The sequence below is a fragment of the Radiomyces spectabilis genome (assembly GCF_025331425.1).
Source record: "Radiomyces spectabilis strain NRRL 2753 chromosome Unknown BYT42scaffold_4, whole genome shotgun sequence".
Classification (NCBI taxonomy): Eukaryota; Fungi; Mucoromycota; class Mucoromycetes; order Mucorales; family Radiomycetaceae; genus Radiomyces; species Radiomyces spectabilis.
This window is the reverse complement of record NW_026251929.1, coordinates 1,229,925-1,245,080: the sequence shown is the minus strand read 5'-3', so window position 1 is coordinate 1,245,080 and position 15,156 is coordinate 1,229,925. Positions and strand designations below refer to the sequence as shown.

The 15,156-nt window shown below is 41.4% G+C and overlaps 5 protein-coding genes across 5 annotated transcripts; 4 read left to right on the top strand and 1 right to left on the bottom strand.

Annotated features, from left to right (window-relative positions):
* Positions 1-53: 53 nt before the first annotated feature.
* Positions 54-2,821, top strand: BYT42DRAFT_563124 (uncharacterized protein). The gene is made up of 7 exons (XM_051567555.1): positions 54-399; positions 518-595; positions 689-850; positions 981-1,149; positions 1,329-1,609; positions 1,910-2,012; positions 2,183-2,821. Exons 1-7 carry the CDS (start codon positions 277-279, stop codon positions 2,653-2,655), a joined length of 1,389 nt encoding a protein of 462 aa, XP_051425312.1. The 5' UTR covers positions 54-276; the 3' UTR covers positions 2,656-2,821.
* A 60-nt stretch (positions 2,822-2,881) lies between these two features.
* Positions 2,882-3,487, top strand: BYT42DRAFT_612309 (uncharacterized protein; the record flags this gene model as incomplete). Its single annotated transcript, XM_051571613.1, has 1 exon — positions 2,882-3,487. One exon carries the CDS (start codon positions 2,882-2,884, stop codon positions 3,485-3,487), a length of 606 nt encoding a protein of 201 aa, XP_051425311.1.
* A 707-nt stretch (positions 3,488-4,194) lies between these two features.
* On the top strand, positions 4,195-6,576 carry BYT42DRAFT_563117 (U3 small nucleolar ribonucleoprotein complex, subunit Mpp10). Its single transcript, XM_051567554.1, has 5 exons — positions 4,195-4,424; positions 4,501-4,924; positions 5,008-5,198; positions 5,269-6,296; positions 6,380-6,576. The coding sequence occupies exons 1-5, from the start codon at positions 4,199-4,201 to the stop codon at positions 6,452-6,454; spliced, it is 1,944 nt and encodes a 647-aa protein (XP_051425310.1). The 5' UTR covers positions 4,195-4,198; the 3' UTR covers positions 6,455-6,576.
* A 1,405-nt stretch (positions 6,577-7,981) lies between these two features.
* BYT42DRAFT_563116 (uncharacterized protein) lies at positions 7,982-9,155 on the bottom strand. Its single transcript, XM_051567553.1, has one exon. The coding sequence runs from the start codon at positions 9,113-9,115 to the stop codon at positions 8,402-8,404; it is 714 nt and encodes a 237-aa protein (XP_051425309.1). The 5' UTR covers positions 9,116-9,155; the 3' UTR covers positions 7,982-8,401.
* Positions 9,156-10,449: 1,294 nt separating this feature from the next.
* BYT42DRAFT_493907 (uncharacterized protein) lies at positions 10,450-15,050 on the top strand (the record flags this gene model as incomplete). The annotated part of the gene is made up of 18 exons (XM_051564258.1): positions 10,450-10,574; positions 10,774-10,940; positions 11,042-11,225; positions 11,290-11,501; positions 11,573-11,685; positions 11,749-11,857; positions 11,917-12,131; positions 12,192-12,289; positions 12,365-12,693; positions 12,756-12,838; positions 12,909-13,161; positions 13,237-13,396; positions 13,450-13,558; positions 13,642-13,751; positions 13,824-14,469; positions 14,533-14,652; positions 14,719-14,854; positions 14,923-15,050. 18 exons carry the CDS (start codon positions 10,450-10,452, stop codon positions 15,048-15,050), a joined length of 3,297 nt encoding a protein of 1,098 aa, XP_051425308.1.
* Between the last annotated feature and the right edge of the window lie 106 nt (positions 15,051-15,156).

The window sequence follows — 15,156 nt, the reverse complement described above, 5'->3', positions numbered from 1 at the left end:
GCTCTTCCTTTCTTTTTCCTTTTTTTTTTCCCTTCTTGTATTTTCACGTCTGTTTCTCTCCTCTTCTGTTATTCCTTTGGCTCTGATATTTATTTCTTTTATATATTGTTATATATTTGTATCGCATCTCTGTTCTTATTCTGTTTTCTTTTTTTTTTTTTTTCCTTCTTTGAATTGCTATATATACTTTCTTTGTTTGTATTTGAATTGTTCGTTTACATTGACAGTTGTCACTGATTGTCCCATATCATTTACCAAATCGTTCAACACTTTATTATGACTTCCCTGACGATAAATACCTCTAGACGTCCATCGAGCAACAGTCTCTTCATAGATACCAATGACGTTCTTCGAGCATTGGAGATAAGAATGCCTCAGTTACTGCATCAGATAATCTATGCAAGTATCCCAACGCATTTTAATGCGCTTACTGCTTTTTAGTCGTTTCCTACTTTTTTTGTCTCTTATTGCCATGGTGGGACATCTTATTCATATATCATGTCTCTTTATTTTGCAGGAAGAGCATCGCGCACAGTTGGAGGATAACAAAGAACAATATCGTTCGCTGTGCCAAGAGACGGATTTCTTACGAAAAGTATGGTTTATTCTTATGCATACTGTGACCAATCAGACGTCAGGAAACAAAAAACACAAAGCAATCTAACCTGAAATTCTGTCAATGTGATAGAAATTGATCATGATGAAACAAGAAATACATACCTACCGACAAGCTCAAGAACGGTCAGAATCTCGTATATACGCTCAAGACCAAGAGTTATCTACCGCCAACAAAGAGATTCAAAAATTAACACGGCGTAATAAGGAAATTGAAAAACGCCTGGAAAGAGAGGTAAACAGTCATGACACTTTTTTTTTTTTTTTTGCCTGGTTACTTTTCGGATTTAGTGTTTTGTTTCCTAAGGAGTGAATGATCGTCTCATCTCTTGTTTGTGTCCTTAATCCCTGTGATTTTTCCCTAGTTGCAAAACTATGAAAGCGATCGGTTGCTGTGGCAACAGCAAGAATCCGACCTCCGTTCGGAAATCAAACAGTGGGTCCAACAGCACACCAATCCACGACGAACGCGCAGTGCAACAGCATCCAATGTCACCTGGACAGGGACCAGCACATCCGCGCCCTCATCTTCAGGTAAAAAGCTGAGGCGGACATTGAAATGAGATGATGTCAAAAAAAAGGGGAAAAACCGAAAGGGGGAAAAGAACAGAAGGACAAAATAGAAAAAAGAATCAGCTGCGGCCCAGCTGCGTGTTGCCTACTTTGAGATGGGCAGTTATACTCATTTTTGATGTTTGTTATCGAATGGGTAGGCTGGGATGACCGGTGTACTCAACGGTTTGACAGCTTGGCTGCTCGCGATGCCAAAATCCGCATTCAAGAACAATTACTCAGCGATCTCAAGGCGGAGTTACAGCAACAAAAAGTAGTTGGACACGAGACGGCGATGACGATGGAAGCGCAGGCTTCGCAGATCGAAGCATTGACACAAGAGCTGCATGATATAAAAATAGTCAACGCTTCACTGATGGAAGACAATGAAGGGTATCAATTACTACTGCATGAAAAAACCATGGCCGGTGAACTCTTTAAAGTAATTGCATTTCCTTTTCTTCTTTTTTTTTTTTTTTTTTTACTTGTTTCCGATTCGGCTGGGATGGGGTTTCTGTGGGTTTTACCATTTATTTTTTACCTTTCCTTTTTTATTTTGAGATCCCTCCAATCAGCTTCAAGCTTAATGTTTTTATCGTTTTGTTTTCTTTTTACATTATCTACCCTGAAGGAAAGAAAACAAAAACAAAAGAACCATCTGACGTGAAGAAGGGCAAAGAAGGGGAAATCAAATGAAGTAGTGTTTGAAAAAACTGACCCAACTTTTTGCTGACTTGTTTAGAGATCAGATGACAGCACTTCCTTAGCCGCCGAGCTGGAAAAAGTGACACCCGACAGCACCGAAGGTGAAGATGATGTCGCTCACAGTTCAGGCCATGTCCAGAGTAAGTTGCCAAGGGAAAAAAAGGGAGTAAAAGGATGAATCACATTACAAAGGGTCGCAGTTGGAATTAATATAAAGAAAAAAAGAGGGGTCGGACAAGGAAAATGGTCCGCTTGCGATAGCGTTAGATAAGAAAAAAAAAAACCATACTAACATCAAATGGGATATTAGAACTGAGTGAAGAAATCAAGAATTTGCAAGAATCCAACAAAGCATTGACGCTGTATATGAACAAGATCTTGCTAAAGATATTGGAAAACAATCAACTGGTCGATGTTTTGAATATTGACGAATCGAGTGAGAAACCAGTGACCAGTCAGACCGTCAACCCAACTCTTCGCACCACTGTTTCACGTCCAAGACGTAGTACGATTTCGACGTGGATGACGCCAAGGTCGTTTTCGGCTAGTAGTTCCTCGGGGGACCATGCAAGAAGTAACAGCGGTCAAGCGACCAACAGCGGGGGCTGGACACGAGCGTTGAAAAGAATGACGGTGATAGGTTGGCCGAGTAAATCTCAACGCAGCGATAGTCTATCTTCGCATGGTACCAATAGTCACGATTCGGCGATTTCCTCCTGTGCGGAAGATGAAGATGAGGAAGAAAAAAATTCCCATTCTCAAAATCTCGAATTGTGTGGCTGAACTCCGTGAAAGCCATTCAAACAAAATCGAACAAATCGTAAAACTTCTGTAAACTTCTTTTTATTTCCCCGCAACTGACGAAAGCGTGAAAATTGGGGATTGTCCTTTTTTTCGCATCCCAAAAAATCAACGAAAAATAATAAAAAAAGAAAGGAAACCGTCGAGAACTACTTTTCTTGTCACTGACCCTCGTTCCGTAAAAGCGTCCCAATCTATGTAGGACGGAATGTCATCACCACGGAAACACCGTACCATACCTCGTACCAATCCACTAGAGTCGTCCACTCTTCACAACACCGACCGTGCATTTATCGAATTCACACGTTGTCTTCATCAAGCAAAGAATATCGTCAAAGAATTGCAAGCATTCAGTGCCTCTGTCTGTCCTTCCCTTTGCCTCAATCCGTGTCTCGACCCTAATGTACCTCGGAAACCAGATGCGCGACTAGGCAACGCTGCCTACATACAACACATTAATGATTACCTCAACGACACATTTCGAAAATTCTCAAGGCTCTGCAAGATCTTGTTAATGGTACTAGAAAAGATGGGAACCAATCCTTGTGTACGGAAAGAGAGAATTGATTCCTTTCGATCTGAAGTGCACGAAGAGTGGCGCTTAGCCATCGATGTACGGAAACATTTACTGAATTTCATTCAACAAAACATCTCGCTCTTTGACTCTCCTTCCCACGACCTTCCCATCACCGACAATGTATTTCGACATGCACCACAAACATCATCTTCGCCCAATCCTTCCTTGTCGTCTTCGTCATCCGTACCCAACCCTCTGCCTTGCAGTTCGCCCTCCAGCGTCACAACTGATACATAACACACTGTAACTTTCGGGGGATATTCTCTTTTGCTTTTTTTTACTGCTGCTTTTTTTCTTTATTTCTTCTATTTCTTCTCTTTCTTCTCTTCCAGCATTATATTTTCATAGCAAATCCACAATTTTGTAAATAGCACATATCATTTATATTTAAAAACTTGCTTTCTTTGCTTGATTGTTTCGAAATCATTTTTCTTTTTCCACTTTTTCCATTTTCGTCATTATTGGGTATTGTATTTCACTATATTTTTTTATATTTTCGACACTGCAACTCCGCATGTAATGGATGAACAACCCCACCCATGGACAATTTGATATAAACACTAATCCCATCCTTTTGTCCTTTAATGTACGTTCAATAAACTTTGTATGCCATCAGAAAAATACAACTTTTTATGGTTTCCTTCTCAGCGTATGTGGTTGCAACATGAAAAAAAAAAAAAAAATTTTGTAGTGAGATTAGGGCGTGGCTGTATGGCAATAGATCGGAAGATGGAAAGACACAGAATGCGCTTCTACTTTTTCCTTCATCATGCTACACACACCAAAACTCCCCAACACCCACGAGTGAATCTTTTTGTTGGTTCAGCTTTGGCTAATTCTCATCATCTGGCAACATTGTTTAATGTTTCCACCACCGTGGGCTTCCACTTTTTATATCAATGAGCGTTTCCTGTGACTTTGAAAATTAGTTGTCCCAGTCTCCCAAAAATGTTGCAAGAACAAAAAAAAAAAAAAAGTGTAATCGAAGAAGGAAAAAAAAGTCTTCCTGCCCGGTCCTGCTCTCTATATCTGATGGTTGCTAAATCAGCGAAGCAGCGTTCTCCCATCGAGACATTTATCAACAATGTTGTGGAGAAGCCGCAAATATTTTTCGTAGCTGATGAAAAGATTGCTCATCAAGCTCTCGGGATCGCAAAGCACTTTTATGACACAGGTAAAGTTGAATGGATATTCTTTAGATCTAAAAGCTTGCCATGATCTTAAACTCTGGAAACATGATTGTATAATAGCCAAATCACACGAACCAATGGAGTTTGCGCCATTTCCAGAACTTTTGACAGAAGGCTTCGATAACGATCAAATCTGGGAGGAAATTGCAACACAAAATGAACCCTTCTTAGATTATGCCAACACCATTCTAAGTGATTTTCAAAGACAAAGTCGGCAGTCCAAAGTCCCAGTTACATCGACAGATAATCTCGAAGAAAGCGAACCTGAAATGACATCCGATCATTCCATGTTGCTAGACGACGATAATGACGAAACCATGTTTGATTCCAGTGCAGAATACCATGACGACGAAGACGAAGAAATGGCATTGGATTCAGCTAATGAAATGGAGCAAGATGACGAGAATGAGGAAGATATTGAACAAAAAGATGAAGAGGACGACGAAGAGGCCGACTTGGATGAAGAAGAAGAAACATCGAGCAGGTAAAAAACTGAAGCATGGCTTGAAATCGAGCTGCGTTAAAAAGAGGTGGGAGTGCTGATGTATTATTATTGAATAATGTTAGTCCTGTGAAACAATCTGAAGTGGATGATGAGTTTTTCAACCTGGAAGAATTCAACAAGTGGACCGAAGAACAAGAACGATTAGACATGATGTCGGATCGAGAAGATGAGGAAGATGATGAAGAAATTGATTTCGAGGCTGACTTGGATGAAGATGAAGAGGCAGATGAAGAAGATATGGCGGACGTAGCAGGTACGACAGTTAACGCATGTTTCTATCATGAGTACCACCGTTCTAATAGAGGATCTGTTCACGTTTTTAGATATCACTTTTAAAGACTTCTTTGTCGCACCCACAAAAGCAAAGAAACCATCGCAGGCAAGGACAAAAAGTGTTTCATTCAAAGAAGACGAAGAGGATGCGTTTGGCTCAGAAAACGAAGAGGAGGATGCCGAAGATGACGAAGAATCGGAAGGAGAAGACCGTGTACGCAATCTGTTTGCTGCGGATGATGAAGAGGGAAGCGAAGACGAAGAATCAAAGTCGGCACATCAGCGACGATTGGAACGTATTCAGGCTCAAATCGAACAGTTTGAAGAGGAAAATATTGGTCAACGCCATTGGACAATGATTGGTGAAACCTCGGCAAAGAAGCGACCGGTTAACAGCTTGTTGGAAGAAGATTTGGAGTTTGATCAATCAGTGAAGCCGGTCCCGGTCATTACAGAGGAGACCACCTCCGCTTTAGAAGACATGATCAAGAAGCGTATTGCCGATAACATGTTTGATGATGTCGAACGCAAATCGGATCCCACATTACGACCATGGCTTCCTTCCAAACGAGTCAGTCTGGACGATGAAAAGTCCAAGAAATCGCTGGCCGAACTGTACGAAGACGAGTATGTGAAGCAAGTAACGGGTGATAAAACTCATGAAAAGGACGAGGCATTACGGGCGGAACATGAATCCATTATATCCATGTTCAACTCTTTATGTGAAAAACTCGATGCCCTCAGCAACTTCCATTACACACCTAAAGCCGCGAAACCGGAAATTTCGATTGTCAGCAATGCGGCTGCTATCAGTATGGAAGATGTTACACCGGTCAATGTATCAGATGCTACATTGCTTGCTCCTGAAGAAGTCTACGATAAGAAACGAGGCGAGGTGAAGAGCACCAGTGAAATGGACCAGAGCGAACGTAAACGCGCGAGACAATTAAAGAAGAAGTTGAAGCGAAAGGACAAGGCAATGAAGGAACAGCAAATGAAGATGATCGAAAAATTAAACCCTGGTTTGGGTCACAAGCAAGCCAAGACAAAAGCTGTCAAGGAATTGCTGGGTCAAAAGGTAGGTTTTCACTTGGATCAGAAAGAAAAAAACTTGATCTGCCAATTCAGTTTATTAATCCCGTCTTTCTTTCTTCCTTGTAGAATGTCACGGTCATTGGCAAAGATGGCAAGGCCACTTCAGGCGACAAACCCATTACTTCATCCGCACTTTTTTAAATATTTTTTGATATCATCCTTGATTTTTATTAGATTTTCCTGGCGATCTTTTAAAGAGACATGTTTAAACATTTTGCACAGCTAGAAAGCTTCATTAAAACTATGCATTTTTATTGGGTTCATTTGAAATCGTTTACCCGTGTTGGACCTTTACCGGCCTTGCAACAAGCTATACATCATTACTGTGCAGTACCATAGTCGAAGCTCGTTACAGTCCATCAAGAGAACAGGTAGATATTCTAGGCTACCTTTTTTCTGGACTTGGATACATTTAGAACAAAGTGTCTTAATGTCCATTATCTGTAAAACGCGAATGAAAGGAAAAATATTACCTGCCTTTTTTAACCGTCAGTCAATGCTATACAGTTGCAATCCAATGTCTGTTTCGGCTGGCGTTGATGTCCCCGTTGCCATAGTGAGTGGTAGTTTTAGGCAATGTTGTACACTATGTAACATTACTTTGGCCATGCAAGCGTAGATGCTCAAGATTTCATAGACACTGATAACCACACCTCAATGGAATTAATAGTGAATCGCACTTTCTCTAATTGCATGGGATCAATTCAAAAGCGGGGTCAAGGCAATGATCGAGTCAGGAAAGACCTATTATTCACATGGAAACCTTATTGTTTTTTTTTAAGTAAAGAACATCAATAGACTATATTCATTCCCATGCTTCTTTCTGGCATTCCCTCCGGTTACCCCATTCAGCTACCCCATCTGTACTGTAAGAGTAAAGAGTAGATACAAGGTTTGTGATATCATAACAATGCAACGACTCATGATCGGTGTGCTTTAAGATAGTGTGATCAAAAGAGGCGGTATCTGATCCAAAAGAACACAACTCAAAATTTTTGCGTCTATTTTACCTTGTCAGCAAACAAAGATTTTGGTTATGTTTCGATGTTGCATAGTTTCTTGTCGGTTGTTTCTTTCAAGGGATCATAACGCGTGACGGACGGTATCTGGTTTAATGGTACGGCGATGGAAGTCGGACATATCATAGTACTGAAAAAAAAAGTTTTTTACCGCCCTAATGATGACATAGTTGCATATAACGAAATCATGATCGAGTCATTTGCTTCAATGATCGCCCTATGATATGTTCCTTTTTTGTTTTTTTTTCCCAGGATTACGGTTTCACATGCACCCGGAAATCTAGCGTGGAAAACCCTGATTTTCATTTACAGCGTACTCTATACGACATATCTTACGAGTTATCGTCGTAACGGGACCATGAACCTTAGTGAGCCGGTATACTGTGTTTACAATGTCACCAAAAATCGAGGCATCGTATCATCTGGGCGATCAGTGCCACAATGTCTCTCAACAAATGAGGCATTTGCGTCCTGAAAATTGCCTTGGAAAAAAAATTCATTTTTCCCAATTTGAGTAAAGATTTTCCCCTGGGATAAATTACTCTGGCATGATACGACTAATTTTGCTGAAATGTTGTCGACGACTCAATCAAGGAAATGACGCGTACCGCGATATAAGCGATATTGTTAGACAGTATATCATATTATTCACCGACATTTCATATTCTCAAATGAACATAAAGAGTGTATAAAAAGCGAATTGCGTCAAGTAGTTCAAAAAAAAAAGACAGTGAAATCCATACATACATAGAATATTACGTAAAGCGCCTGCACATAGGGAATAAAAAAAATAAGTTACAACAGAAATTGAACATACGAGAGGACGGGGATAAGAAAGGAACTGATCAACACATTCATACAAGTAGAAGCAATAAAGAAACTAGGTCTTGAGGGAGCAACAAGGGTATAGAAAATGTGAATGGCCAACACTTAGATATTATAATACAATACATGACGGCAAGAGGGAAGAAAAAACATAATACAAAAGAAAAGAGTGGAGATTGTTTTGATATAGGAGGAGATTGCCATTGCGTCAAATAGAATCGAAAACGTCAAAAGAATAGCAAAATCAATGAGTGAGAGATCGCTTTCGCTTCCATTCGACAACGTTTTTCTCTGGTGTAGTGATAGGGTGCGATGGATGATGGTCGATCTGACCAATCATAATTTGAAATCGGCCTTTTTGAATTACATTTGGCGAACGACTTTTCATGGTGTGTGATGATGAGAGCGGCATGGAAGAGGACGTGGTCATGGTGGATGATGAACACCGCGAATGCAGAGGAGTAGTGACTGTCGAACCGTGAGGAGAGTGCCAGAAATTGGAATCCCAGATACGCGGTTTATGAGGCATAGTGTGAGACGAAAGAGAGGAGGAAGAGGCATAGTTGCGTTCTGAACGGATAGTCATGGGTAATGAAAGGTGATCGTCGTTCAACTCCTCGTCGTCGTCACCGTCATCGTCGGAGGAATCGTCCTCATTTTCCAGATAAAAAGATGGGTCCTGGTATTTGCCAATCTTTTTGATCTTGATACCAGTCAGAATAGCGAACTGACTGGCGGTCAGGTCTTCAGAAGTGAGCATTTGGCGTGAATGCGAATGAGGATATGGATCGTGGACGGAGGATGGACGGTGCCTGACGTATTTTTCGGTGGCTGCTGCCATGACGGTAGGTAAATAGTAATTGGACCTTTGCTTTTTTCGGTGGAAGAAAGCGAGGCCTTTTTTGCACCAATGACCGTGAAAATGATGCTGCTGCTGAAGAGCGGTAGCCATGGACATGATGGTCGATAGAGGGAGGAGGAAAAAAAACCAATAGTAAATGCGTCGTTTATGAGCATTTTGGGGAACCTTGTGCCAAGCCCTTATGCGGATGAGCGCTTTTATTTCACCAAAGGCGAAATAACCTCACTCGTTATCCTGGACTCCCCTATTGAGACTGCTTAATAACACATTGTTAGCGTCCTTTTGATTCTGACTCCTTATGGTTATTGGCGAAATCTCTTTTTAGGCAGAAATGATGGACAGCTATGCACTGTGATGTCTTTTGCAATGTGTCACAAGAACCGTAGACTTTTAACTCTGTTTGCACATGCTTCATTTCTATCTCAATTTGGACATATCGCTCACCGATTACCTAGTCCTCTCAATGTTATGTCTTCTTTTTCTCCATGTGCATTCTTTTCCTTGCCTATGCAACTTTACTCATCCAAATCGATGGATCACAGAAAATGCCAAAAAAATCCCTAAAATTACGCACCTTACCACGCATCATGTCACTGTAAATGATCCCTCTCTTCGTCATTTTTTTTTCTTTTGTCATATAAAGCCATGTAAACAAATAAAGCGGTTAAATATCCAAAGAGATCTTCTCTCTCTTTTTTATTTTTATTTTTAACTTTTTGTAACCATCCTTTCACAATTTGCAGATAGAAACCTTACAGTTTCACTAGGTTTTTGGATGAAGCAAAAAGTTTTTGAATACTTTACATTATTTTTTGGCTTTTTTGTTTTTGGGTAAATCATGCAACTGGCCTCAAGAATTCTACGGCGACGCGGCATTTCAAAGCCAAGGTTTCACGGGAGTCATCCCACAAAACAGGCAAGCGATTTTTTTTCTCCACCTTTCTTTTTCTGAGCAGTCCAAGAAGCCCTTTTTGAGGAAGCTCAATAAGTTACGACCACTTAGGGTTTAGCCTATTTTTTTTTTTCGTACCTAAACTCTTTTGCTTAATTTTACTCTTTTATTCTCCACCTCTTTTCTTCTTTTCCCCTGTACTGAAAGTATACTTTCTATAATAATATGACGAAACCGCCCCAGGGTAATACACCGCCCTATGCCGCTGCTGTCCCTAATGAAGACGAAATGGCAGAGGCCTACTTTAGCGATCTCACTTCCGAGATGGATGGTGATAATGCCACAGAAAACGTCGTTCGTCCATTAGAGTCAGACACCACACCATCGAGAACGCGTCGCGATGTCAAGCACAGTATACGAGACCGTGAGTGCATGACGTGGAACTGCCATTTTGTCAATGAATAATTACTGAAAAAACTACTGTTTTTCCTTTCTTCGTCTTTTTAATACTTGCACAGACGATGACGTTTTCCAACATATGTTACCTGAAACGGACGATTTAGAAACCGAGGTGACTCACGCATTCCACTGGCATATCACTGACTGGAAAGCGCTTGAACCACGATGCCACAGTCCCGTCTCCATGGCCGGTAACTTCCCTTGGTAAGTATAAAGTATACATTTTATAAACCAAAAAACCTACTACATACACATGCAAACAACAAAAGTGAGGCAGAAAAAATGGTGTCGGTAAAAAAAAAAAAAAGGGACAGAGTTGATAGAGATTGGAACGAGATGACTGTATTGGGGACCGAACAGTCATTCGTTTACAATAAGTATTTTTTATTAATTCATGCATCAGGCGTATACTGTTATTTCCAAAGGGCAACAATCAGAACAATGCCATATCGCTATACCTCGAAGTCGCAGACAGCGATGCTCAAAAACTCCCAGAAGACTGGCACGTTTGCGCTCAATTTATGCTTGCCATATCTGATCCCAACGATCCTACTGTCTTTTTCACTAATGGTATGTTGATATGTTAAACCCAATTGTCTTTCAGTACCTTCGAACAGTCCAAACCTTGGGTGGTGAACGATTTGTATCCTTACTCACACATGGTATGATAGCTGCGAATCATCGCTTTTCCGCTACTGACGTGGATTGGGGTTTTACACGGTTCTATGAGATCAAGAATCTTACTCAGGGAGTCAACGGCAAAGGTCCTTTCCTTATCAACAATCAGATGGATATATCTTTCTTCATCCGCATTGTAAAAGATGATACCGGGGTGCTGTGGCACAATTTTGTAAAGTAAGAAAGATCCGGAAGCATCGTGATGTGTGAACTGACGTCTGACCTAAACACATTCATGTAGCTATGATTCAAGGAAAGAAACAGGGTATGTCGGTATCAAAAATCAGGGTGCAACGTGCTACATGAACTCGCTACTGCAATCGCTGTACTGTACCAACCAGTTCCGAAAAGCAGTGTACCAAATCCCCACCGAGAAAGATGAACCAACCAAAAGTGTAGCCTTAGCACTGCAACGTTGCTTTTATAATCTTCAGTCATCCAAATTACCGGTTGGTAAGTAGCAGGATTTTCCGATGGCACAACGCGTTGTAATTAAACGGATGTCTTGGGTTCTTTTTTTATAGATACGACCGAACTGACAAAGTCATTTGGCTGGGATTCATTGGAAGCCTTTATGCAGCATGATGTACAGGAGTTTAATCGTGTTTTGCAAGACAATTTGGAACTGAAAATGAAGGTAACAAAATGCCAAAAAAAGAAGGCATGGTCAAAACAGCTTTTCATGCTTGATTTCATTCAGGGCACACCAGCCGACGGCGCCATTTCGAAATTGTTTCTTGGCAAGATGAAGAGCTATATAAAATGCATCAATGTGGATTATGAATCATCCCGTACTGAGGATTATTACGGTAATTATGTCAAGTGAATCGCAGTCAGACTGGTATTGATAATAGGCTTCATTATTTAGATATCCAGCTCAATGTGAGAGGATGCAAGAGTCTTTACGATTCTTTCAAGGATTATGTGACAGTCGAAACGCTGGAAGGAGAGAATAAGTACATGGCTGAAGGGTATGGTTTGCAAGATGCGCAAAAGGGTGTGATTTTCGAATCCTTTCCTCCAGTCTTGCACTTGCAGCTGAAGCGTTTCGAATACGACTTTATGAAGGATACAATGATCAAGGTACGTATGAGCATCAGTGTCATTCTAGTCAAAGCTTGCTTAGCATTACGTTATTTTTAGATCAATGATCGTCACGAATTCCCCAACGAAATTAACCTTGATGAATTTGCTTCCTCCAACGCAAAGGAAGATGGTCCAAACACTTATGTGTTGCATGGGTACGAAGGATATTGTGGCAATGATCAACTGGAGGCATATGTAACTGATCGTATGTGTTTCATTTGTTGACGTAGTGTGCTCGTACACAGCGGTGATGTGCATGGTGGCCATTACTTTACGTTGATCAAACCTGCAAAAGATGCGGCGTGGTTACGGTTTGATGATGATCGTGTGACCAAGGTGACCGAAAAAGAGGTGTTTGAAGAAAATTATGGCGATGAGCCTCATCGAACCCCAGGAGCCATGAATGGCGCACCACCTTTCCTCAATCCAGCCATGAAAACGAGTAGCTTCCGAATGATGAGAAAGTTCACCAATGCATACATGTTAGTCTATATCCGAAAAAGCAAGGTGGATGAAATTCTGGGGCCCGTGTTGGAAGACGACATTCCTCTTCATCTAAGTATGTACACTGTAAGTAAGACGTCTAGACGATATTGGCTGACAATACATGGGTTTGGATAGAGGAAAGACTAAACGAGGAACGAGCCGCCGTTGAACGACGTAAAAAGGATCGAGAAGAAATGCACCTTTATGCCAAAGTAGCGGTAGGATATATTTTTAGGCCCTGACTATTTCTCTCCGTCAGACATTGATGGATCTTGCGTCATTACCTAGGTGGTTACTGACGCCACATTTGCGAATCGGCAAGAATTCGACATTGCCATGTTCGACGATCGTCGTCTAGAGACTTCGCCCGAAGTCGATATTTTCAAGGTCCCTCGTACGGAAAAAATCGTAGTGTTCAAACAAAAGATCATTGAGCACTACAAGATCAATCCGGAAAAGTTTAGACTGTGGACGATTGCGTATCGAAGCAACGAAACCGCACGCGTCGATCGACCATTGACACCGACGGAAGAAAGAATGTGTATGGCAAACCAAACTTGAGTACTGTTGGCGTTGTATGCATATTAATGGTTGGTTGTTCTTGCCTTCATGACAGCATTCGACAAGTTGCGAGAAGCAATGAATGGGTACAATCATCTGGGGGGATTTGCCAAACTGTACCTGGAGATCTCGGATTTCAAATTATCCAACCATGTCAAGCCAGGGTATTCCATTGTATTTCTCAAATACTTTGAAGTCAAAGAGCAAAAGATGCGGTATGAACATTACGGAATACGCCTTGAACTGTTATTAACCTTCCCCCAACTAGTGGACTTGGCAAGCTCTATGTCAAAGACAATGACAAGATTGGAGATATTATTCCCCAATTGGTTGAAAAGGCGGGTCTCGAAAAATCCACGCCCATCTCGCTGTACGAGGTAATGTGCAGCTAATAAGATCGTACTGCTGCTCCATATCGACTCGTTTGTGATACTCATGTTGACGTTCTGTACGATGGCAGGAAATTCGTCCTTCCCGAGTCGATTTACTGAAAACCAAACAGACATTTTCGGCAGCCGATATCCAACATGGAGACATTCTTTGCTTCCAAATGGCACTGTCGGAAGAGGAGTAAGTCTTGTTCGTTGTTCTGATCTTCTTAATGAACCTGCAACTAACTAGTGGTGCGCTATTGTGTGTTAGGGCCAAGCGATTGCGCGAGGAAGGTCGTTATGCGACGGTTCCCGAGTACTTTAACGCCCTATACAATCGAGTGATGGTTTTATTCAAACCTCGATTCGATAAAAATGCTCGAGAGGAAAAGATGGTGTTGAGCCGACGTACCACTTACATCAGGACGGCTGAAAATTTGGCCAAGATTCTGAATGTGGATGCTGGAAAGTTGCGGTTTTCTACAGCGCACTCGGTGACGGGCCAACCAAAGGAGGCTTTGTCGTACCAACCACGAGCGACGCTGGAAGAGCTGATACCTTCTATGCCCAGTGCATCCGAATATGCTCATGCTGTTTCGCTCGAGTCTATACCGCCTCCTGTTCTTTATTATGAGGTGATGGACATCAGTATTGCCGATTTGGAAACAAAGCGGTCCATGAAATTGACGGTTTATGGTCCTACGCTTCGTGATGAATCGACCATTACTGTCCTTGTCCCGAAATCAGGCATTGTATGCGATCTTGCGACGGCCACCGAAGCCAAATGCAAATCGAACAACACTCAAGCCGACCGCGTCCGGTTCTATGAAGCCATTGATGGAAAAATTTCCAAGGAATTCACAAGCGACCAGGGTATCGATCAGTTGGGAGACAAACGGGCGACTCTGTATGCTGAGGTGAGTATGATGATACAGTTGGCTTATCCCGTATAGATATTCAAATTTAAATCTTTTCAATAGAGACTCACCCAGGATGAGTTGGACATGGATATTGACAACGATCGTTTGATTCAAGTTGTCCACTACAACAAAGATCCCGCACGGTTCCATGGCATTCCATTCCGATTTATTGTGAAAAAGGTTAGTTTTTACAAAAGAAGACTGAAAGTCAACCCATTGGGATTGACATTGTAAAAATATACGTAGAATGAGCCGTTTATTGAAACCAAGAAACGCTTACAAAAGCGGTGTGGCATGAGCGATAAAGAGTGGGCCAAAGTCAAGTTTTCCCTGTTAAAGAATGTGAACGCGTTGGATCCTGAAGTGATACCCATCGAAAAAGGTACGTTGGGCTTTTTTCGTTCATAAAAATGATTACGAGATCTCATATTGTTTTTGTCGCAATATTAGACGACTTTGATTTACGTCAAAGTAAATTTGGTGACGAAGATGCACTTGGACTGGACCATGTCGACAAGACTTCCAGAGGTGTTCGTTTCGGTGGTCTCTTGGAGCGCGGCATTTTCATTCGTGGTTAACTGCGTTAAATAACATCACCGATCACAAAAAGCTGGTTCTTCTATCTATCTTTTTTTTTTTCCCTCTCTCCCCTCATTACTTCCATTTTTCCACTTTCGGTATCTT